The sequence below is a fragment of the Sapajus apella genome, unplaced genomic scaffold (genome assembly GCF_009761245.1).
Source record: "Sapajus apella isolate SASKATOON/1434 unplaced genomic scaffold, GSC_monkey_1.0 scaffold33, whole genome shotgun sequence".
NCBI lineage: Eukaryota > Metazoa > Chordata > Mammalia > Primates > Cebidae > Sapajus > Sapajus apella.
In genome coordinates this window covers 1,456,889-1,481,600 of record NW_022436973.1, presented here as the reverse complement: position 1 = coordinate 1,481,600, position 24,712 = coordinate 1,456,889, and the positions used below count along the sequence as shown (strand labels likewise).

Sequence of the window (24,712 nt, the reverse complement as noted above, 5' to 3'; positions counted from 1 at the left end):
ATAGGACTTGATTCCAGGCATTTTGACTCTCAAGTCAAGACTGTTCATACACTATTTCAAATGATTAAACTTAAAATATATATTGAGAGACTCAAGTTTTCATGCCAATGAGAACAAGCTGATTTTATGGCTCTACATGCAGAGAACGTGCGTAGGCTTGTCTGGGCTCTGGGCCCAGTCTCCTGGTTTGAGTAGCCCCATCTTTTCCTTGAATTACTGTCCCAGCCGCCTACCTGCCTCTGTTGTCCCTGCTCTGATCTCTACAAAATCTAAAATGCAAATCGACTTAAAAAATGTCCTGCTCTCTTTGATGGCTCCAGTGGCTCCTTGATTAAAATCCAAACTCATTAGCGTTACAAATACTCGCCTTTTGCCTCATCCTGGCCCCTGTTGACAATTTCCGCCCCATCTCGCTCCATGCTTCCTCCCAAACCGTTTCTGGCTCCCCTCACTCAACCTGCTACGCACATTCCCATGCCATAGCTTGTGCTAGCTGCCCTGCCTGGAACGCCCTTCCCTTCTTGAATTTGGTTCTTCCTACTTCTCAAGCTTTGATTTAGGCTTTATGTTTTCCAGAAAGCCACTGGGTATTTACCTTTAGGCTGGGTCAAGGCATCCCATGCCCAAGAGTTCTCATAGCTCTGGGTGTACCTCTATTGTGGCATTTTGCCAAGATATTGAAATGATCAGCTTGTGTCTAAGAACAGGCTCTAAGTTCCCTAGAAGGCAAGGGTTCTATTTCACCTTCTCAGTTCCCAGAGCCTCATACGGTGACTGTCCCATGGGAAATGCTCTCACATCTTAAAGCTGAAATTCTGAAAGGCCTGGTCCTAGGTCCTTGTCTCTGTCTATACTCACTTGCTTGGTGACCTCACTCAGTCTTGTGCCTTTCACCAGCTACAGGCCAACGACTCCCAAAGGTTTCTCTTCAACCCAGGCTTCTTTCCCAAATTCCAGCTTCAGAGATCCAACTACCTCCTTACCACACGGAGACACTAAGATGTCTTGCCATGGTCATTGCCAACTCAATTTAACATGAAACTGCTGACTGTTCCAGCTCTGCCTTACTTGAGCATCCCCATTTCCACCAGAGGCAGCTCCACCCTACCAGTGGCACAGGCAACAGCCTGGGAGTCACCCTTAATTCCTTCTGTAACATATACCATGTGTTAGGAAATGCTGTTGGCTCCATCTTTCACAGATATTCAGAATCCAACCACTTCTCACCACCGCCTCTGCCACGCCCCGAGTCATCCTTGCCTCTCACCTGGGTTACTACACTGGCCTCTTAACTGGTCTCCTTGCTTTCACCCTTGCCTTCCTAAGTTCCACTCTCAACACAGCAGCTAGAATGAAGTAAGGCCAGATCATGAGCACTTGTCTTTTCAAAACTCTGCAGTGGCTTTCCATTTTAGTCAGTGTAAAAGCTGAAGTCCTTACAACAGCTTGTAATGCATGGCACGGTCACGGCCCTCTTTATTTCTCCAGTCGAATCTCCGATTACTTCCACCCCTCGCTCACTCTACCTCTGCCACCCTGGCCTCTTTGCAGCTGCTTGTATGTGCCAGGCACATTCCTCTCTAGATCTGGAACTCTCTTCCTCCAGATATCTTCCACCATGTCTATATTCAAATTTCATCTTCTAATGAAGGACTACCCTTTTACCCTATTTACTATTAGAACCTCCTCTACTTTAGATCCCTGGAACACATCTCCCTTCCTTGCTCTACTCTTGCTTTTTCCGTGGTAATTTTGACAGACTGTATTATCCAAAGATTTTATTTTTCAATATTTCTTGCTCTGCAGGCTCCTCTAGAACCTGGCAGCTGCCCCTCCTCATCAAGGGATAGAGTCAAATTCTCCTCTCCTAGAATATGGGGTGTTTTTACTTGTTTACAACCAATAGTACATTGAGAAATAATACAGTGTTACACCCGAGTTTAGGTCACAAAGGTGATGCACTTTTCACCTTGTTATCTGGGGGGCCCACCTTTGGAGCGCTGAGCCACCATGGAAATACTCCAACTATCCCAAGGCTACCATGCTGTGAAGAAGCCGAGGCCACCTGAAGAGGCCATGTGTAGGTCTTCCAGCGGACAATTCCAACTGAAAGCCTGTATCAGTCACTAGACAAGAGTGAAGACATGTTTAGACAATTTCAGCCCCCAGACTTGAAGACTTCCTAGCCAAGGCTCTGGACACTGTGTGGAAGAGACAGGTTGTCCCTGTTGTACACTGCACAAATTCCTGACCCACAGAATCAGTAAGTGCAAGATATTGGTTATTTTATGTTGTTAAGATTTGGTGTGGTTTGTAACACAGCAAATGGTATTTTTTACTGTCTTGCATACTACATTATATAATTTGCTTACTTTTAAGCTTATGTTTATTTCCTATTTCGCTTGCTAGAATACAAGCTTCAGGAGTGCAAAATTCTTTGTTTTCTTCATTGTTGTATCCCAAATACCTAGAATCATCCTTGGCAATAGTAAATAGTAAAGATGTATACATATATTTTTGAGACCAACTTTCGCTCTTGTTGCCCAGGCTGGAGGGCAATGGCGCGATCTCTGCTCACCACAACCTCTGCCTCTTGGGTTCAAGTGATCCTCCTGCCTCAGCCTCCCGAGTAGCTAGGATTACAGGCATGTGCCACCACGCTTTGCTAATTTTTTTTTTTTCTGTATTTTTTTTTTTTTTTTTTAGTAGATACAGGATTTCTCCATGTTGGTCAGGTGGGTCTCGAACTCCCGACCCCTCAAAGTGCTGGGATTACAGGCATGAGCCACTGTGCCCGGCCAGTAAATAACAAATATTTACTGAGAAAATTTTAAGTGATTGTTCAACTGAATTGAATTTTGTCTTCTGACACAGCTTGCTATGGCTGAGCTGTCCCTTAGATGTCAACTTGTCAAACCCACTCATTTGCATGAAAAAAGTGAACAGAAGAGAGCAGTGACAGGCAACAAACAGCATGTAGCAGGTTGGTATGAGAGTAGGCCTGGAGGCTCAGGAGTCTTATACGTGCAATAGGACACTGATTCTCCCAGCAGATCTGTGACTTTTATGCTCAGGATGCAGATTCTAGATATCACAGGAGCCTTGATGATTAAAGTAATACCCAGCTATATTCTGGACGGACACTGTGGGCTAGCACATTGTAAAATGACTTTTATCAGGCAAAATTTTCCAATTAACCCTCAGCTAATCAGAAAATAATGCTAACTAGAAGCTAAGCTTTACAGCTTGCTGATTAATATAATTTGAACTAATTGAGGCCACGGCTAGCTTAGTTAGATTTCTGGTTGTAGTTCAAATGATGAAATGACATGTATTGTTTGTTTTCTCATTATAAAAGCTGTTCATTTCCATGCTAGAAAGTTTGGAAAATGCAAAAGTATACGAAGAAGAAATTTTAAATACCAACTCATCACACAGGGATGAATGCTTTAAAAGAAATATTAGTCTGGAAGGAAATGCATGAAAGTTGTCAAACACATTTGTAATTCTGTCTTCAAATGTCAGATTGCAAGTTCTTACATATGTGTTTCTCAGCATTTGGCTGCTTGTCCTTTTTGGTTTTTTTTGGTAAGCCACAGATCTCCCTTAATGATATTTGAAACTTTTAATTAAATTGTTATGACTAATGTGGAATATACTCTTCCAAATAACATAAGCTTCCTGACATTTGCTCAACAAACAGGCTTACATACACACACACAAAGCACGCTCACATGCACCCTGCTCCCCAGGGACTGGGGCCTTTCAGCCCCCTAGGAAATGAGACCCAGGGATGGGAGGGGACGAAATCATGTTCTTCAGCTCTAATTCAAACATTCTTTCAAGATTTGTAGATGAGAATATGAAAAATGCTATTTTACTTAGACCATATTTGAAACTAAGTTCTTGTTCTCCCAAGCTGGTAATTACTCACATCCATTGATATAAACTTTTTTTCCCATAAATATGTCAAACATGCCCCTTGTCATCATGTTTTACACTCTCATAAAGTTTTAGGACCAGATAGGTCCTGAGAAATCACCTTATCCAAATTCTTCATTCAACTAATAAAGAATTTTAAAACTTAGAGAGCAACATTCTAAAATCAAACAGCTTACTACATTGGAATCCAGCTGTCTGGATCCCCAGTTTAGCACAATTTCATGACCTCATACGACTTCAGAAATATTGCTTTGTATGCTCTTTCTCAGAATATAGTCTGAGGGATAAACTTAGTCTGCGATATTAAGCATTCCAAATGCGTGGACTCTGAGCCAATGAGTTTTCTACTGCACAGTGACAGTGAATCGAGCATATCTGGGGCACACGCTCCATGTAAAGAGGAAAGAACAAACAACAAAAATCCACAAATGCATACAATTCAGAGCGTGGTACACAGAAGATACTCAAAAGATATTTTAGGAAGGAAGGAGGGAAGGGAAAGAGAGGAAAGGAAAAGTGAAGAAAGGAACTCTTGTTTTCAAAGCTGGCTGCAGCTGGATTCTACCTGCAACTAGGAGAGCTGCAGAATTATTCTTGGAGAGTGAGCTGCTCTTTGGTTCAGAAAAATGTCTTAATGCATTTTCTTTCTATTTTATTTTGCTTTTTGCTTGTAAAAGGTGAGGCCTAATGGGCAGGATTTGAAACAAAGAGTGAGATAAAGAAAGCTCAATTGTTCTACAAAATAAAAGAGGAATGTGGGGCCCTTTGTCTGTATGCTGGGGGAGGGGTGGAGGAAGTTTTGAGGACACTACAGAAAACACTGGGGAGAAATTGGATAGAGACCTGTCAGGAGACCAGAACCTTAGAAGGGCTTACTAGCAATGTAGATGGTTAAGGAATTTATAAGAAGAACAGTATCGCATTGAGGCACTTCCTGTACTTTGCTGCAACCCTTCTCTGTTATTCCCTAAACCTTGGTAACAAGCCCTACCCGCAAATCCTTTGTGTTAGAGATACTTTGGGGAGGTGGGAAAGGGATGCCCAATGCAGAAGTGAAGAGAAGGTGCAGAAACAGAAAACTGGTCACTGGAGATAAAGCATTGCCTTCGGGGAGTGGGAGCAGGGACAAGAATATCACAGAAGGTTGAGTAGGAGACAAGAGGTGACCAACAGCAAGCAGGGGAGATTTGCTGGCTTTTCTACAGCATGTGGGATGGGAGCCTGAGCCATTTTCTGTCATAATGAATGGAGGTGAGGCTCCAAAGTGTAGAACCTTTGGAGCTAACTGGATAATGAAAGGGGAAGGGGAGAGAAACAACAGTGAAAAAGGATGTCTTAGAATTATTTAGCATGGTGCTTCTCAGATTTAATGTGTACACAAATCACCTAGTTTCTGGTTAAAATGTAGGTTCTGATTCAGTAGGGCAGGGTGGGGCCTGAGATCCTGCATTTCCCATACGTTCCAGGGGATACTGATGCTGCTGGCCAGGGAGCCATACTTTTTGTAGCAAGGCTTTGGTGCCCAAATAAACAATTGGAAAGTTTCCCCACAGGCTGGTCTCTTACCTCATATTCCTCCTTGAACCCGTAGCCCTGGCCTCTCTTCATCTGTGTGATGTGCTGCAGCAAGTCAGCCACCCGGATGGCAGGCTGGAACTGGTCCCGGGGGTAACTCATCTCCACAGGGTCACAGGCGCGGTAGGGATGAGTCTGGATCGTGAGGGTGGGCTGGGAAAGCTCCCCGCGGCTGCCATCTGCTTCGAAAAGAAGGAGGCAGAGCAGATCATCACCTACAGAAGCTTTGTCCTTCGTTCTCCCTGTCTCCCCCAGCTTGGCCTGAGGACCTCACAGGGAACCAACTTGGGACTCATGTGATCAAGAAACTGCAGAAAGACTGGAGATACACTGCTTCCCTGGCATGGCTATGTTGGTAGATCTAAATATGAAACCCACAAACAAACCAATGAACACAATACATTTCAAGGGTACCCATTGATAAAGGAGAAGTTCCAGTTTGGTCGTCATCCCTGTCACAGACCTTCCTTTAGGCTGGGTGGGCAGAACCACTGAGAAGCTAGGCATGCTATTTATTGGGAGCCCCCTTCTGCTTAGGAAGCAGAGAGGCTGGAAATAGTGTCTGATGCCTGTGTGCAGGGGAGGAGAGCCTCAGGTGCTCGAAGATTGGAGTCACATGTATGCTTCCGATCCATTTGCCTGCATCCCTGTGACCTGGCTTTTCTACTCTTTTGTTTCCTTTGCGTTTTACCCTGGGAGGAACTGGAGCTAGTCTTGGACCGCCAGCAGCTAGCAGGGACCCTTACCCTCCCAGCTGCTCTCTCTAGTTATGAGCTCTGCCACAGCGACCGCCTTCTTGCTATTGTATACTTTCCCCACCACTTAATACTATTAATCCAGTGGCATCGTTGAACCACCTTGCAGGTAAGGAAGCCTGGACCTCTTCCTTCAGTGCTGCTGGCTAATTTCCCCAGGCCCCGATCCCACGCCGCATCTCCTTCATCAAATCTCTCCCTGATGTAAAGTCTATATATTCTCTCTTGATAAAAACATTTTCATCCAATGAGTTGCTTTAACTGCCTTCTGTTATTTGGCCACCCTGGAAACTGATGCCTGCTCAGATTGGTTGGAATTCTTCTGTTCCCCTTGGACCACTGAAACCAATGTCTTGCCCTACCACCTCCCTGCCAGGTATACACTGTGTCGGTCTTTTGGGGCCAGTTTACCTTTCCCAGAAACATCCAGGCTTGGTCTTCCCAACCTCCTCCCAAAGACATGGACAGTCTGTGCCCTGGACCATGCCGTTTGTGGCATGCAAGTGATGAGAGCTGCCAGTGTGGCAGCTGATGTGTCTCCCCCAGATGTTTTCAGACACTGTGAAGCACCAGTGCAGAAACACGCTCGGCCTGTGCCACACTCACTCCCTGGGAGGCTTAGCGTATGTTCCTGATTTTCTGCAACTTGTCTTTTCAAAATCCATGTTCCCTTCAGCTTGTATGCCTGTCATGTTGCAATAATCCATCAGACATGGATTCTGTGTGTGAATGCACAGTCTACTTCCTTGCAACAGCATCAGCAAGCCTGTTCCTGGCAAGGAAAGAAGAATGGAAGGGAACATCTGGCCTTTTTGCTTTCTAGGTGACCAACTCGTCCCAGTTCAACTGACAATTTTCCGGTTTTAGCACTGAAAGTTCAGCTCTTGGGAAACCTCTCAGTCACAGGCAAACGGGAATGGTTGGTCACCCTGATACTTTCACTTATATCTGTGGAGTAGGGAATACATTTTTCACTTTGCAGCCTTCTGCCTGCCCCCACCTACTGGCTCCTCCAAGGGAGGAGAGGCTACTAATCTGACTGGTCTGACCTTGAGACACTGATTGGGTCATACCTAATTAGTAGGTGGGGTCATCATATGCACAGCGTGGCCTCTAAAACTTCCTGAGTCTGGGTGGTAGGTAAACACCCCCAAAGCAGAGACTATCATTTGGGGACCAGCCAAATAACCCCTGGATTGCCTACAGAAGGATTTGTAAGATTCAGATTTATGCACAAGGAAGAAGGGGTTGGCAAGTTGTTAGCAAAACCTTCCTGACTGCCCAGAAGAGAAATACTGCTTACTTTTTCTTCTGAGATTTTAGGTAATAGATAGTACATGTCCAATGGCATTGCTTAAATGCACCACTTCGCAAATATGGGGGCTGTTTCCTTTCTCCATCACCCCCTTGGGTTCATGAGTTAGACTTATTGAGAACCCACACTATGCCAAGGACTATGGTAGCAGTGGCAATGCAGACAGAAATACTGATTCCACCCTCAAGGCTTGATGGTCTAGCAGGGAAATAGACAAGAAGAACCAACTGAAGAAAAAAGATGGAGCCTGAGAACATTTAGGTAAGAGCAAGGAGGCTGATAAGGAGTAAAAGCTGTGGGTACATTGAGATACCATCTCACGCCAGTTAGAATGGCGATCTTTTAAAAATCTGGAGACAACAGATGCTGGAGAGGATGTAGAGAAATAGGAACACTTTTACGCCGTTGGTGGAAGTGTAAATTAGTTCAACCATTGTGGAAGACAGTGTGGTGATTCCTCAAGGATCTAGAAATAGAAATTCCATTTGACCCAGCAATCCCATTACTGGGTATATACCCAAAGGACTATAAATTGTTCTATTATAAAGATATGCACACGTATGTTCATCATGGCACTGTTTACAATAGCAAAGACCTGGAACCAACCCAAATGCCCATCAATGATAGACTGGAAAAAGAAAATGTGGCACATATACACAATGAAATACTATGCAGCCATAAAAAACGATGAGTCTGTGTCCTTTGTAGAGACATGGATGAATCTGGAAGCCATCATTCTCATCAAATTGACATAAGAACAGAAAATCAAACATCGCACATTCTCACTCATAGGTGGGTGTTGAACAATGAGAAAATGTGGACACAGGGAGGGGAGCATCATATACTGGGGTCTGTTGCGGGGGCTAGGGGAGGGACAGTGGGGGGTGGGGAGCGTAAGGAGGGATAACATGGGGAGAAATGCCAGGTATAGGTGATGGGGGGGATGGAGGCCACAAACCACCTTGCCATGTATATACCTATGCAACAACTCTGCATGATCTACACATGTACCCCAGAACCTAAAGTGCAATTTTAAAAAAAGCTGTAGGTAGAAATGTCAGGGGGGGCAACACTGTAAGCAATGATACAAGGCAGATCCAGAAAGACTGTGAATGTGCAAGACTCTTGAAGCCAGTGTGAAGATGCTGAAGGATTTTAGAAGGAATCTCCTTCTTCAAAGCCTCACACTGTTTCTTGCAGGTGTCCTAACTGTCATGGGTAGCTGTCATGGAAGGCATCCTTCCAGCTAATATCACTCCTGTGATGGCGTGATTTGGAAATGGAGATGAAAGGAGCACTTGTATTTGATTCATCTAGAGATGGTACGAAGCTATGGCAGGAGCCACAGAGGTGTGGATCGTGAAAACCTACAGCTTGGAGTCATGCCATGCTCCATGGTTTCTAGGAAAGGACGAGCCGAGTCAGTGCTAGGAGACCTGTGAGTATTTTCTACTAAAGCTACCATCACACATGGGGAAAGATGTCTTCAGAGACCTACAGTTTCCCAGAGGAACCTGGAGCATGGGCTACATGGGAAACCAGCTGTCTGGGAAAGACAGGCTTCCTAGGAATGGGAACTTGGATTTGTGTGTGTGTGAGAGATGTCAAATGTTTCCAAAACCAAATAGCTGTCAATATGGATATTTTCCCTAAACACATTGCTAGACAGACTGTAAACTTGGTGTCAGCAAAACCAACACTGGAATGGAAAACAAATGCATTTGAAATTTAACAACTTGTATTGCTGTAACATTTGCAGTAATGTCAATGCCAGTGCTAATGATGGTATAAAGACTCAGAACCAAGGGATTTTCAAGGTTTATTAATCCAATGAGTTGGACTCCCCTTTCCAATGTATCTTACCTCACCTATTCCCTTATTAACCTCTGTTAATGCAGAAGTGATGTCTTTTATCACACCCCATTTCACCAGACGCACTATACTTAATTTTCCATCATTAGGTTTAATGAAAACCCAATTTCACAACTCACTTCTCTCAGGAACCTACAAGTAATGCTACGTTTTTATCAGGCCCAATTAAAAAACGTTATGATGTTCCTATTCGAGAGGGAGCCTTAAAACTAATGTGCGATTCTGCTGCTAATTCAACAAGGGCACTGGAATTCACATGCTGCTCATAAAATGTAACTCACACCAGCTGGCCCAGGGACAGAGCCTTTTTCATGTTTTCTCTTCACCATCCCCTTCATTCTCATGCCATTTCAACTTCTCATTTATGGGTCTGGTGTGTTTATTTATCACGTAATAATATTTTGGATTTCTTTTACACTTTTTATCTAGCTGTTGCCTAGCCCTGTGCATTCCCCTGCAGTAACTCTTGTTACTGCCTACGAAGGGCTTGCAGGATGGGCAGAAGGATTTTGGTGATGTGTGAGATTTTGGGCCGCTGTCTCTCAGATTTCTTCTTTGCTGTGTCTCTGCTTTCCCTCCTCTTCCTTAGGATCCTAGATTAATCGCCACCCTGCTGTCCCGCCCCAACCCCCCACCCCCTGCTACGGGCCATATACATCTCCCTCTGTCTTCAGTCACATGTCTCAAATCACCTGCTAGGAATTACCACTCCAACTGGTCAAGAAATATTTATTGAGTACTTATGCTGTACAGTGCATCATGTTAGATACTGTGATCATATAGGAGGCAGGTATGTTTGGGGAGAAATAAGCAGGCCACAGCCCTTGAAGGAGGGGAGAAGAAAATATAAAGTGTGCGTGAATAAGTCTAACCAAGAGAGGAAGAGATCGGCACCTGGAAGATGGAAGAAGGGTGTGCCATGGGGTTTGGCAATCTGGAAACATTCTCCAGGATTTAGGCATTCATGATCCACCTCTGTGGCTCTTACCATAGCTGTGTACCATCTATATGAGAGCTGTCCAATAGGACTTTCCACAACAAGGAAGCATTCCACATTGATGCTCTGAAATTTGGTGGCAACTAATCACAGGTGGCTACTGAGCATCTGGAAAGTGGCTAACGAGACCGAGGAACTGAATTTTAAATTTTGTTTAATTAATTTAAATGGAAATATCTATACTATATTGAGCAGTGCAGATATACAGAAAGAGACAGGGAAAGGAAGATCGTTCTAGAGTCACACAATGGGGCAAAGAGGTCTAGAACAGCACTGGGCAGTGGAAACAGATTGAAATCCATGTATATAATTTAAGATGGTCTCATAGCAACATTAAATAAGGCGAAAAAGAAGATAAGAAAGTCATTTCGATGAAACATTTTACTTAACCCCATCTATCTGAAATAATATTTCAACATTTAATCAGAAGAAAAATTATTAATGATACATTTTTACATTCTTTGTTCACACAAAAGCTTTGAAACCTAATGTGTGCTTTACACTTACGGCACATTCTACTCAGACTGGCCATATTTCCAGGATGCAACAGACACTGCTAACTGGCAGCTACTGTATGGGACAATGCAGGTGTGCATGGACTTAAGCAGAGCCAGATCAAGTTCCAAAGGGAGGCAATTTAGAGCTGGAGTGAACGCTCAATAAAAAGGCACTGATCCGGTGTAAAACAGCTCTAACTCAGCACTATCCAAAAGAACGTTACACAGTGACATCAATGTTCTATATCTATACTGTTCAATGGTAGCCACTGGCCATCTGTGGCTATGGAGCACTTGAAATGTGCCTACTAGTGCTGAGCAAATGTATGTTTACTTTAATTTTGATTTATTTCAATTTACATAGCCACAGTTGGCCAGTGGCTACTATATTGAACAATGCAGATCTACACAATTACATCTTTAAAACTTTTCTTCAAATAAACTTTCAACTATTTTTTTTTTACTTTGCCTCATTATGACGGAGGACAACATAAAATCATAAATGTGATGTGCTAATTTTTAGTGCTCACTAAAATGTTTACATAACTATTTAAGAAGGGGTCTATCCACGTCCCATGAGAGGAACTCAGTCTGCACCCTGAGAAATGTTGAGTTTGGGTTCCAGAATCAGACAGAATGGATTTTGGATCATTAATCAACCAGTTATGGGCTCTGGGACCTTGGCCAAGTGACAAATCTTTCTGCATCTCAGTTTCTTTGTCTGTAACACAGAGAAAACACATGTTGTAAGGATTCAAAGAGAAAGTGCATGCTGAGTGCTCAGTACAGTGCCTGGTATCTAGCAAGCAGTAAAAACCAGTACCTGTTCTGATGATTTTGTGCATAACGTCATATTGGGCATATGAGTATCCACACACTGGAGATGGCATCCAGGGAGTCATTTAGGGCTTCTCTCGCCTTTCCTTGTCTCCTCTCTACTTTTCTTTATGACACATTCCAAAACCATCTATTTTACACCATTCCTGCTGGTATTGCCTTCATTCAGGTCTTCCTGACAAAACTATTCCATCAGTTTCCCAATGGCTCTTCCTGCTTTCACAGTTCCCTTTATACAGCTTTGATCAAGTCATTTTTCTTAGCAAAAGTCTTCATGGAGTCAAGACAAAATTTCTTAACTAGGTAATCCAATTCCTGTAGTTTTTTTTTTTTTTTCTTTTTTACCACTATTAATATATTTCTTCTATCACCATTCATCCTAACTCCATGTGCCCTTTAGGGCAGGAGAATATGAAGAGTGATGTGTAAGTAGCTAGAGACTGCTCACTGAGAGGGGAGAGTCTGGGAGAGAAGAGAAGGTTTGAAGTGAGGAGGAGGCTGGGTCACCTGCACAGAGTGTTGATGCAACTGGAACCAACACTGTAGGGGCTGTGGCAACAGCAGGTGTCAGAGTCAAAGCACAGAATCTGAAGATAAAACTTTGGATTCAAATATGAGCTTCACAGCTTTCTAGCAATAGGACTTCAAATAAGTTACATCTGACCCTTGAAAAACATGGAGGTTAGGGGCACCAACCCCCTGTGGAGTTGAAAATCCATGTATAACTTATGACTCCCGAAAACTTAACTACTAATAGCCTATTGTTGAGCAGAAGCCCGATGGATAACATAAACAGTAGCTTAACACAGACTTTGTATGTAATATGTATTATATACTGCATTCCTAGAGTTAAGTAAGCTAAAGAAAAGAAAATGTTATGAAGAAAACCATAAGGAAGAAGAAATACGTTGACTATTAAGTGGAAGTGGATCATCATACAGTTCTTCATCCTCATTGTCTGCACACCGAGTAGACTGAGGAGGGGGAGAGGTTGGTCTTGCTCTCTCAGGAGTGACAGAGGCAGAAGAAAATCCATATATTAAGTGGACCTGTGTACTTCAAACCCATGTTGTTCAAGGGCAACCATACTTTGAGCCTAAGATCCTTATTTGTAATTGCTGATAGTGATGGCAGTGATCATGACTGATCATCATCATCTTCTGAGAAGGCTGTTGCAACGGTTAAATGTGACTCCACTGGAAGAAATCTCATGGTGGCACCTGGCTAGTGGTCTCCCCTCTTTTCCCTCACAAAACACCAACAAAAACTCAAGACAATGAACTTATACTATTTCTGAAATCTAAGTCTATCCACTAAGCTATTGCCAGAGTTTGGGAAGAGTACTTGTTTCTGATTGCAGCAGCAAACATCCCATGTGCATGAAGATACGTATTTCATTTTGTAAGCATTTCTTTAAAATCCCTGGAATTGTACAAAATAATCTTCCAATTGATTAAACTACAGGTAGCTGGAAGTGATTACACTTCCTTATTGAAGCATAAGATGAAGCGGTTGGCTTGTGCTTGGGAGTCATGCTGTAAGAAAAATCTGTTCTGTGTTTCTGAATTCTAGACTTGCAATAGCATAGGTGTATGAGATCTGTGACCCCTGAGGAACAGTAGATTGACATCCTCTCACTCAATGTAACAACAGATGTATTTACCTTTTCATGTCTTTCTTATTCTGACCAAACACATAGTAGGCTTAAACTTGTAAAACTAACAGTAATGGAATGCCATTCTATGGTGCCATTTTCTATGGAGCTAAACAAACATTACATAATCAAGTTTGATAGACTTTGTTACTTGGGATAAAGCAAGCCCAATGGCCTGAAGAATAGAAAAGAAATGCTTCCCATTTTCTCAGTTTATTTCCTGAGCTCAGAGAACCAAAGACTGTATCAACAAAATAGCAGGGTTGGGGCACTTCCAAACTCTTTCTCCTCCTAAACTGCCATCACTGGGGTCTTGGACATGGTAAAGACAGAAGATGGTATCTTTGTTTCCCAGATGCAGATTCAGTGTTATGAAGCAATTGTGATGGGAACAGTCATGAGAAAATACTTCCAGGATTCGTTTACTGTTTCTGATAAAGAGATCAACCCTCCTGATTCTGGGGAGAGTGTGAATTCCTTTTCACAGCACTCGCACCAGATGGAAGGATGGTGTTAGACACTCTATGTAAGGATGGGCACTATAAACATCCATTACTCCTTTTGCTTAAACCAATGCCGGAATTTGGGAGGAATACTGATTAATTATAGCAGCATCACACATATCATGTGTGATGGTATGGAATAAAAGCATTCCAATAATAACTAGTAGGACATTGAGGGCAACAGTGAGGATCTACGTCCTGTGTTTACTAGCAAACAGCAGGTCTGGAGAGACTTCTTTTCCTTTAAAGTTAAATAAACAGAAACAAGATAACATGAGGTCTTAGGAAAAAAAGTCCACCATGTTAACAGCAAGGAAAATGACATTCTGGATGCTGTTGAAAGCACAATTACACACACACACACACACACACACACACACAGCAGTCAGTATTGACTATTTACCCAAGAGTCATGCCCTGTCTTGTTATTTTCTGGCTAAGTTCACCATGTGACTTGGGGGCGGGGGCAGGGAATGACCTTGTTCCCAGACCAAGGGACAAGTCCAGATGTCCCTATGCCATTAAGGTGTTCTGATCCCTTTTGCAAGTTAAATAAAAATCTTTTATAATGATATGGGAGGGAAGTTCTATTAGAAGCCTTCTAGAAAAGTTCTCTCTTCTCTAAGAAGGATAATCCAGTGGCCCATCTTTGCCACTAGACAGTGCCATTTCTGGGTATGATGGCTGGAACTGCTAAAACAATCTTGCATCCATGAAGGGAGCCGGGCTAGGGTGGCCCTCATAACAAGATGAGATGATGAAGAGGAGAGCTTGAAAGAATGTGGGTCCTCAATGACATTCATGGGCATCTCATTCAGCCAACTCCAACACTTGACTTCCTGTTCTATAAGATAATACATTAACTTACTGTTTAAGCCACTTCTACTTATTTTTTTTTTTCTGTTACTGGTATCTTGATCTAAACAACAGAAAGTAGAAATGCATTTTAGACTGCTTGAAGTTGATTGAAAATGAAATGCAAGAAAACACAGAAGAATAAAGGAAGTTAAAGGTGAAATAATAAAACAACAGACTTTTCTAAAAATAGATCAAGTTAAGAAGTAGACAGAAAAAGTATTTACTGGGTAAGGTAAGGAACAATTGTAAAGAAACCAAAATGCAATAGCAAAATTAAAATGGGCATTGGAATCTGTAATGAGAATAAGCAACAGACAGAAACTTGTGGAGAACTAATTTGAAAAACTTGGAGATTAAAAGGCAAGCAAACCCAAACAATGCAATGTATATTTCCTTTGTATCTCTCACCTGCTCATGTGTGTTCATGTGTGAAGGCAACAAACAGACATTTTTAGAGAAAAGAAAACAGACATATAAAAGACAGAAAATTGGTGTTACAGAAGAAGAGAACAGAGTAAATGGAACAGAAGCATATTATTGTGTCCTTTCTTATAAGGATACAATATTAAAACAACTCCTTGGTAAAATAAAAACTTAATCCTCACATGTAAAGATGTTTCCACCTACAACTTAAAAATAAAATCTATATTCTGATATAATTGTTTAAATATTATTGATGTAGAAATATTCAGATAAACATCTAGGTTGGAAAATGGCTATGTATAAAAAATTAGAAACTGTGTTAGTCATATATTTTCTCACCCAAATTTAAATTTCAGAAAACAACGAAACAAAAATTTTCAAGGAAAAATGGTGTAACTAAAAAATTATACATGAAATAGTTTTTTATTTGTGAATCTACAGAAGGGCATTCTCTGACACATAAAGATTCAGAAGTTATGGTGGCTCTGATTCTTTTCCAGAGGGTTGGGTAGCTGAGGAAGCCAGTCAAGAATGTGACTCCAAAAACAGAGAAAAAAAATCCACAAGAATGGAAGAAGTATTGTTATAAAAAAGCTGATTTGGTAAACAATAATATCAGTATAAAAATCACAATACATGAAAACCAAAACAGAATGAACTATAAGAAGTAATTCTTAAAGGGAAATCAGATTTAAAAATCTAATATGAAAATACTTAGCTAAAATTTCAAATTATATTAACAAAAATCAGGAAGTGAGTGGCTGATACATCACTAGAAATAAAAGCATATTATATCATTCACCTTTAATAATGGGTAGTCAATGTGTACTATTTCAGTCTTGACACTCTTAACTGAAGAACTCAATTTTAAGCAAAAATGTGTGTACTATACCGGTGTGCGTGTCTGTGTGTATGTTTAAGTTAAAGGCATCAATTACTAGAATAACAAGAAGAATGAACAGCATTCAAATAGAGATAAAAAACAAAACAAAGAAAACCCTGACTTCTACTACAGGTCGATCTCGCATCCAAATTTTGTTACCTGTGTGATAGAATACCTGCAAACATAGAAATCAAAATTAAAAACAAAACAAAAACCTGTGTAATACCACTGAAAACTACACTGCCCTGACAAGTAAATGGGAAATCATCCTGCAGAGGTATTTTCATAATCCAAGGCACATTAATTCCCACAGAACAAAACCACCTCCACTAAAGATGCACTCATGGTAAAAAATAAATTATAAAGAATGACAAGAGCCTTGTAAGGGAGCTTATCCCCATAGGAGAGAGTCCGCAGTCATGATACACAGAAAAATACACCTCTCAAGGATTGAAAATAATAAAACGATCAAAGAGACTATTAAGTAAATATATTTAGATTGATTAAAGAGAAAAAGGAAGGAAAATGAACCATTGCAATAATGCACATATGACAGAAAAAGGATAGGTAGGTTTGAAAAGTACACATTCAACATCTTGAGATAAAAAAAACACAGTCATTGAAAGCAGAAAGAAAGTAAATACATATATAAGAACAGACATTCACGGAACATAATACAGCAGAGAAGCTGAAAAAAAAAAAAACAGCAAAAGCTGGCTCTTTCCTTTGAAAACACTGAGAAATTAGACAAACCAAAAAATTCAGGAAAAAACACAAATAAGCCACTTTGCAGTTGTTAGAGATTGACAGAACACTTTTAGCCCAGGCTGAGACTGGAGAACGATTAATGACCAGAGAAGCCATGAGAAATGTCTCAAGACTCTGATGGACATGGTCTGGGTCAGCTGGTAAACACTGGCCCATCACCGGGGTGTTGGCTTTTAAAAAAAGAAGTCATATTTGAGATCGTTATAGGTTCACAGGCAGTAAGCAGTAACATAAATGGGTCTTAAATACCCTTCGACCAGTTTTCCTTAATGTTAACACTTGTGTAACTACAGTACAATATCATAATCAGAAAATTGACATTGGTATATTTTACTGATCTTATTCAGGTTTCATTACTTTTATATGCACTTGTGTGTATGTATAATTTTATGCAATTTTATCACACATGTAGATCTGTGTGACCACCATCACAGTCAAGAGGCAGAAATGGTTCCATCATAAGGATCTCTCAGGCAATGGAGCACTCGCTTTGAGTCTCTTTCTTGTTTCTACACTGGGGCCTGGTTACTAGATTCTGGGAGACAGTAGCAATAATGAAAAGAATGGTCTCTCAGTGAAATGTCAAACTCTGCCAGGGATCCACAAACTGGGACCCCACCTTTCCTGATGCTCCTTTAATCGAGGCTTCCACAGGACCATAACATGTGGCTGGTTGTACACGCTGTGCACTGCTCAATTTTAGAGGGTACCATTCCTTTGACGACCCTGCTCCTGTGATGTACAAGAGCCGTCAATCTTGACTTGTTCCAGTGACTAGTCCTTGTTATTTTCATTTTTAGTACATCAAGTGGAAAGTTTCACCCATCTGGTCTAGAGGGGAAGGATAATAAGCAAAGCATTAGTCTATGGACTTAGTACCCTAAGACTGAGGCAGAGTTAGGAAAGGAGACCTCTATTCAGAGTTTCTTCTGTGTGTCTGGAGTAAACTGGGCCACGATGAAGGGTTTTGTGCACGTCATGTGTGTGTGGGTTGTGTGTAACCTGCCAAGCATGTGAGTTTTCCCTTACCTCTTTTCCAACCAGATATAAATGACTTTTAATCTGTTTTAGAAAATAAACATCTAGGTGTAATTTTGTTCAAAGAAAGGGTTTCGCCACTATTTTTTTTAAAAAAAACTTTTACGATCATTTTTTTTCTTTTTCTCAAAATTTTATCAAAGTCAGTAAGGAAACAGGCAGCAAAAATGCTGACACCAGTGTTCCACAGCACAGGCTGTATAAACAATACGTTTGGAAAAAAAAAGGAAAAGTCGTTGAGTCTAGCAGAGCGGCAGACACTTAGTAGTGATGGGGATTCTCTGTGGCTGGCCTTAACCATTCAGCGATGAAATCAGGAAGTGAGAGAATAAAGCTGAGGGGCATCTATGGGATCCTGGAGACATTCTGTTGGACCACAAAGAAGAAGGGATGTAATTTTGGACTTTTTAAGTGTTTTAACTCACTGGAAACATAAGCCCTTTTTGGTTACATGTAAGTTGATTGCTTGATTCTTGGATATTCACCATCCATTTATACTTTCAGAGACACTTATGTTTGAAAATAATGGCCATGAAAAATGCTGAACTTTGACCAGGAGACAAATACTCCATAAATAGACAATGAAATATATGCCTAAAGAATTTTACAAGCTGATAAGGTAGAGCACAAATACTGGTTGGCAAAGAATGGATCCCCTGAGAGTGTATTATTTTTCAGAAGAGAATGAAGTATATTAAAGTAGATTAAACTGCAAGATGGCTTAGTGTTAGAAAGATTAGTATTATTGGAAAGTACTGCATACTATTAGTAAGAAGTTCTGCATGTGACTGTGGCTTGTTAAGATAAATAGCATATGCAAAAGAACTTAGAAGAACACATCTTGGTCAGTGAGTTACTCAAAGCATACATAATAAAGAAAGGTAAATCACACCCGTTTAATATTGTGGCAAGCATGAAAGAATGATAAGGGTGTGGCATTTGAGAGGAGTTTATATGGAAGGAAAGACTGGGATTGAATGAGGAAGGATCTGAGTCATAGATAAAGGGATTGATTGAGGTAGCAAGCACAAGCAATGGAAATTGACCCCTGAATGTCAGTTCTGTATTTCAGAGAGTCACTACCAACGTAAATAAAACCTGGTATTGGTAGATCCATGTGGATTCACCTGCCCCTATTCTCAAACCATCCCTTAAAGGAAAACTTGGGCAGATGAATTTATTCTCAAAGTGGGGCCCTGTGCTGGCAAGGACTGCCAGAAACTTGGACAGTCTTCTGCCTTGAAAATTCTAGAGTGTTTGAAGAATCCGATATATTGAGGAAAATGGTGAGTCCAACAGGAAAGACTGAGAGGCTCACGCCACACTCTCTGAAGACAGGGAGGTGGTCTAACTTGTATAGACTTTGGGCAAGTATAGACTTGAGTGAGAACCCTGACACCACCACCCACTACCTGTGTGACTTTGGGCAAGTTACTCAATCTCTCTGAACCAGTTCCTGCAAGGCCTTTATGGCTGATATCTCTGAAAACTAGAGAAAGAAAGAGAAAATCAAACACTGATTTCTAACTTTTAGAAGCTCAATGTATCAGAGATTAACACAGCAAAAGAAGAGACAGCCATTTCTCTCCATGGGCAGGACCCTCAAATCTGCTGCCCCTCTCTTTCCTATCCATGGTAGCTGAAACAGTATCCTTACAACTCCTTGAATCCCCTCTTCCTTCTCCACATTCTGTTCTCCAAAATAAGGCACGAGAAATTTTTCAAAGGCCAAAGCTAAGCATGTTATCTCCCTGCTCAAACTTTTTACTGGGTGCCCACTGTCCTTTGGCTATATTCCAGATTTAAAATATTTAATATGGCTTCCAGGCTATGATTGGTCTAGCTCTCACCAATCTTGTCTGCCTCATCCTGTATTCTCTGTCCTTTGCCCACCAGGCTGTAGCCACACTGTCTCCTCACTGAGTTCTCACCCACCCAAGAATCTGCACAGGGGGTGCTAGTCTCCTGAAGTGTTTATAACTTTCCCCCAAACTTCCAAGGCCAAGTGGACACCTATTCATCCTTCAGGACTCAGCTCAAGTCACTTCCTCTTCTAGAAGAAACAAACCGATTCCGTGGTAGGAATGAATGATGGTTACCAATTGGGTTGAGTAGGGGCAGGGTTTGGCTGGGAATGGGCATGAGGGATCTTCCTGGCAAGTCTGTATATTAGTAGGGGGCTGGGTGGCATCGTGTATGCAATCGTTGAACTCATGAAATGGAAAATTTAAGATCTGTGTATTTCTTTACAAGTAAATTTTATCTCACAGGAAAAAAACCGGACTATTGAGCCTGCATCAGCGAAGTGCCGTTAAATATCTGGAGGAAAGGGGAGTGTAGTGATGTCTAAAATTTCCTTTGACATACATAACAAATTAAGATAGACTGAAGGATGGATAGATGAAAACATAGGTGATAAAACAAATACAGTAAAATGTTAATAGTGGAAACTAGGGGATAACTGGTCACTAAAACTATTTTAACTTTTCTGAATGAAGATACTAAGGAAGACATCCCTGTCTGCCTCCATCGCCATCTGAGGGTCCTAACAATATCATTTTCATGAATTACTATATACATATGTGTGTGTGTGTGTGTGTGTGTGTGTGTGTGTGTATTCCTGAACGTATATCATCTTCATGAATTACTATAATTATTGAGTAACAGTGAGATTCATATCTTATCCTTCACCAGACTCTAAGCTCCATGAAGATAAGGTGTCCTATCTGTGTTGGTTACTGGTGTATCTTCAGAATCTAGTGCCTACTCTGGAAACATTCACTTGATAGGTACATCTTGTTCTCTGAAATACACCTGCCACCTTGTTGATAAATACAGTGCTTATTGATCTTCAAGGTTCATCTGTCATGCCTTCTAATTCCTTTGCTGGTGGTCTCATGATCTCTATTTCCTGCCTCAGTTCCATTTGCCTTGGTGTGTGTGGGGAGGTTGATAAGCCACATTTACTCAAAAGGCATGTCTTCTGCAGAAGGGGGTTCCGGTGATTTTCAGTACACCCAGATCCAAAGTTCTTCTCTCCGACTGAAAATTTTCAGCTTCACTGTGGCTCCAGGTTGGACTTGACATGATTTGGAGTTTCTCATTGGCTCCAGGATTGTGTGTGCACTAACAAGAACTGGCCCGGAATTTTGTTATGTATATATCGCTAAATTCCATAACCTGCACACTCATGGGAAGATGTGTGACAGGAGAAAAAGACTTTAATGCCTCACACTGAAAATACAGGCTCCTCTTATTTTCTCTCTCTCATTCATCAAAAACGTAATAAGACAAAGGTATGCAAAATAGTTGCAGAGTAATACTTAGCTAAACTAGAAAAGCTCAATCTTGACAGGTTTTTACGATCTTCAGCCTGACAGGCAACTTTGTCTTTTGTTGATATGTAAGAAAGAGAAAATGAAATAACTAAACTTGTCTGAAAAAGGAAATTTAAATGTGCAACAGATGTTTGAAAGAGTTTGCCATTGTAGTGGGTGGATAAAAGCTTCCTTTCTCCGTTTCAAACTATGCCCTGGATACTTAGGCTGAGTTTGTGGATATAATGAACTACAAAGAGAGCAGGACATTAAGACAATGGAAGGAACACAGTTTGGGAGTTACAAGACCTGAATTTTCATCCTGGTGTTACCACTAAATTATCTTGCACAATTATCTTCACCTTTGTGGAACTTAATATTAAAACTAGGCAGCTGAATTAGACCAATGCTTCTCAAGGTATAATGTGCATATTTAGGGATCTTCTATAGGCAGATTATAATTCAGTGGGCCTGACATGTGGCCTGAGAGCCTGCATTTGTAACAAGTTCTCAGGTGATGCTGATGTTGCTGGTCCATGGACCACACTTTGAGTAATGAGGGATTAGGTGGTCTCTAAGGGAGCTTCCAGTTAAAAGATACAACTTGTTCATTAAAGGTCCTAGAACTTCTCATAAAAAGCAAACATTATTCTTTCTGCTCTGAATGAAGTAGTACAGCTTAGTATCGTTCAAAACCAACCAAAAATGCAACTAATTAAAGCCGATGGCCTTAACCTTGGGAAGAACAGATAGCTAATGCTCTCATAAGAAATAATAAAGCAGTGTGTCCCGTCAAGGTTCAGCCTGGCTGATCCTCAGCTGCTAAATTGTAGAAGCTGATCACTTAAATGCCAGACTATTTTGTTTTATATAGATTCCAAATCCTGGTACCATACAAGAGTTGTCCAAACGACTAAATATATATTCCTTTGTTTCAGACTCTAGACATAAGGTTTTAGTATCTGTAGTCTGGGGCCAGTCACGTTTTGGGAACCACTGTTATAACCATTTTATGGGGGGCAGGATAGCAAGAAGAAAAATGGGAAGTTTGACCCAATTCCTTATTGAGAACATGGTAAAGAAGATTTCTTTCTCAAGCCTGCTTGCCAACCTCTCCAGAATCCCAGTGACTTCTCATAGTAATAAAGGTGTGTAAGTCGTGAGGCAGTCAATGTTATAGGGAAACAGTCTCTGAATAGTTGCTCTTATGAGATGTCAAAGGATCCCTGGCAACTGCAATGAGAGGTCTGGACTTTAATTCCTATCCTTCTTGTCTTTCGAAATGCATCAGAAGAACCATGGTTAAATCCTGGCTCTATTACTCATTAGTCAAAGGCTTTGGGCAAATTAATATAACATCTCACATATTAAGCCATGTATTAGTTATCCACTGCTACCTGAAAAACTACCCCCAACCACAGCAGCCTAAAATAACAAACATATATGATATCAGTTTCTGCAGGTAGAAATCTGGTTGCAGCCTAGATGGGTATCTCTGGCTCATGGTCTCTTGTGAGGTTGCACTCAGGCTGACAGCTGTGGCAATGATCTCATATGAAGTCTTGGCTGGGAGAGAATTCAAGTTCGCTGATTTCATATTCACTGACATGATACTAGCTGATTCATATTTTATGGGCTACTGCAGTATAGGACTCAGTTCCTTGCTGGATGTTGGCTGGGCATCTCCCTTGATTTCTTGCCAAGTGGGTCTCTCCATAGGGCGACTTACAACATGGTAGTTAGCTTCCCATGGAGTGGGCAAGAGAGAGTGAGAGAGAGCACCCAAGATAAAAGCCACAGTCTTCTAAAAGACAAATCTTGAAAGGGACATCTCATCACTTTATCATATTCTATTCATTGGAAGCCAGTCACTAGATCTAGGCTGGACTGAGGAAGGGGTTATACAAGAATGTAGCATAGGAGGCAGGGATCACTGGGGCCATCTTAGAGATTGCCAACCACAAATCCCAATATCACTTTGCAGTGTTTTTGTGAGAACCCAAAGAGGTAATGTTGATGAAAGAACATTTAAATATACATATACGAGAGTATATTGTAATAATATGATAATAATTCATTCCAAGGGGTTCAATCAAAATCTTCCAGCTGACTTTGCTTAGCTGTGCCAAGTATTCTGAACCATTTAGTTAATTATCCTCTTTAAACTTTTCCAAGGAGTTTTCCAACATCTGATTTTTCAAGGAAAGTAAATGGGTTAATTTTCCTTACCATATGAATTGCCATTGAAAACAATCTTTAATCATTAAAGAGTTAACAATCACGTTCAATTGCTTTAGCCAGATAGAAAAAATTCATTCCCTAAGAAAATGAATTAGCCACATAATTGACAGTAGATTCCTGTAATAAAACACTATTTAAGTAATAATGCTAAGTAAAAAGTGTAATGTGACGAATTTGCTAAACAATGGCCTAATAAATTTTCATGCTAAATAAATGGCTTGGAATGGTGACTAAACACTCACCACATTTAGGGTCAGTTGAAAAAGCAATGATGCTTTCAGAAAACAATGACAGAAGTGACTGTGCCAGCTAACATCCTTAAAGTATTACACTGGGCTCTTTGCCAAACAGGGCCAAGTGACTAAGTCTGAATGGGGTAGGTGTACCAGAATCTGGGGGACTGGAGCAATCACCATGGTGACAGTATGAGTGACTAGACTAAATGAGGGCTTGGAATAGACCAGTATAGTCAGTTATAGTAATAGCAGAACACAGCAATGGACAAGCAGATGCAGAATTCAATGCCAGATTGTCCTGAGCCAAAGATTCGGGTCAGCACCAAGGACAGATCCTGAAAGTAGTGGCTCCAGGAGAGATTCCTACAGATAGACGTGTTTTGTCATAAAAAAGTCAAAGATTACAGAGTTTTCTCTTTACTCCAGAACAACTAGGATAGAGGTAAGACTCAGCCCTCATGTGCACAAAAGTCTTCACTATCCTGTGGAAGCATCATGGCTTCAACACATTCGATTTACAACAGTGCCTACTGAAGGATCTGAATTCAGAGAAGTCCGTATTTCTCATGGGTTCCACTGGTTTTGACTGACCTTTGCAGCTGGAACAGGGTTCTAGCTTCTACGTATCAGGCACATGCTTGCCTTGGGAGCCTCTACTACAGACACTCTTTCCTGACATAGCTCACATCTCTTACCTTTTAAAAGTCTTTAGTCAGATGTCATCTTCTACAAAACTGCAATCCCCCTCCACTTATGACTCCTAATCCCATTCAGTATGTTCTGTTCTTTCAGAGTACCCTCACTTGTTATTATATCATATTGTATAATGTACTTATCTTTTGCTGTCCATTGCTTATTTCCTGTCTCTTTTTCCAATTCCTACCACCACTGAAATGTAAGCTCTAGAAAGACAGGGAATTTTTAATTTCTGTATTATTCGCTGATGTAGATTAAGAGCCTATAATGTCAGGCACATAGTAGGTGCACAACAAACCTTGTTG

At 41.1% G+C, this 24,712-nt stretch overlaps 1 protein-coding gene across 13 annotated transcripts in view; it reads right to left on the bottom strand.

Annotated features, from left to right (window-relative positions):
* Window positions 1-24,712, bottom strand: part of PTPRT (protein tyrosine phosphatase receptor type T) — a 1,128,767-nt gene that overhangs the window by 85,337 nt on the left and 1,018,718 nt on the right. For 11 of the 13 annotated variants that reach the window (XM_032295649.1, XM_032295654.1, XM_032295655.1 and 8 more), the window contains one exon: window positions 5,509-5,699. In XM_032295649.1, the coding sequence (XP_032151540.1) occupies window positions 5,509-5,699 (191 nt within the window). The remainder of the gene's footprint in view (window positions 1-5,508; window positions 5,700-24,712) is intronic. The other 2 variants (XM_032295650.1, XM_032295660.1) reach the window with 1 other exon arrangement.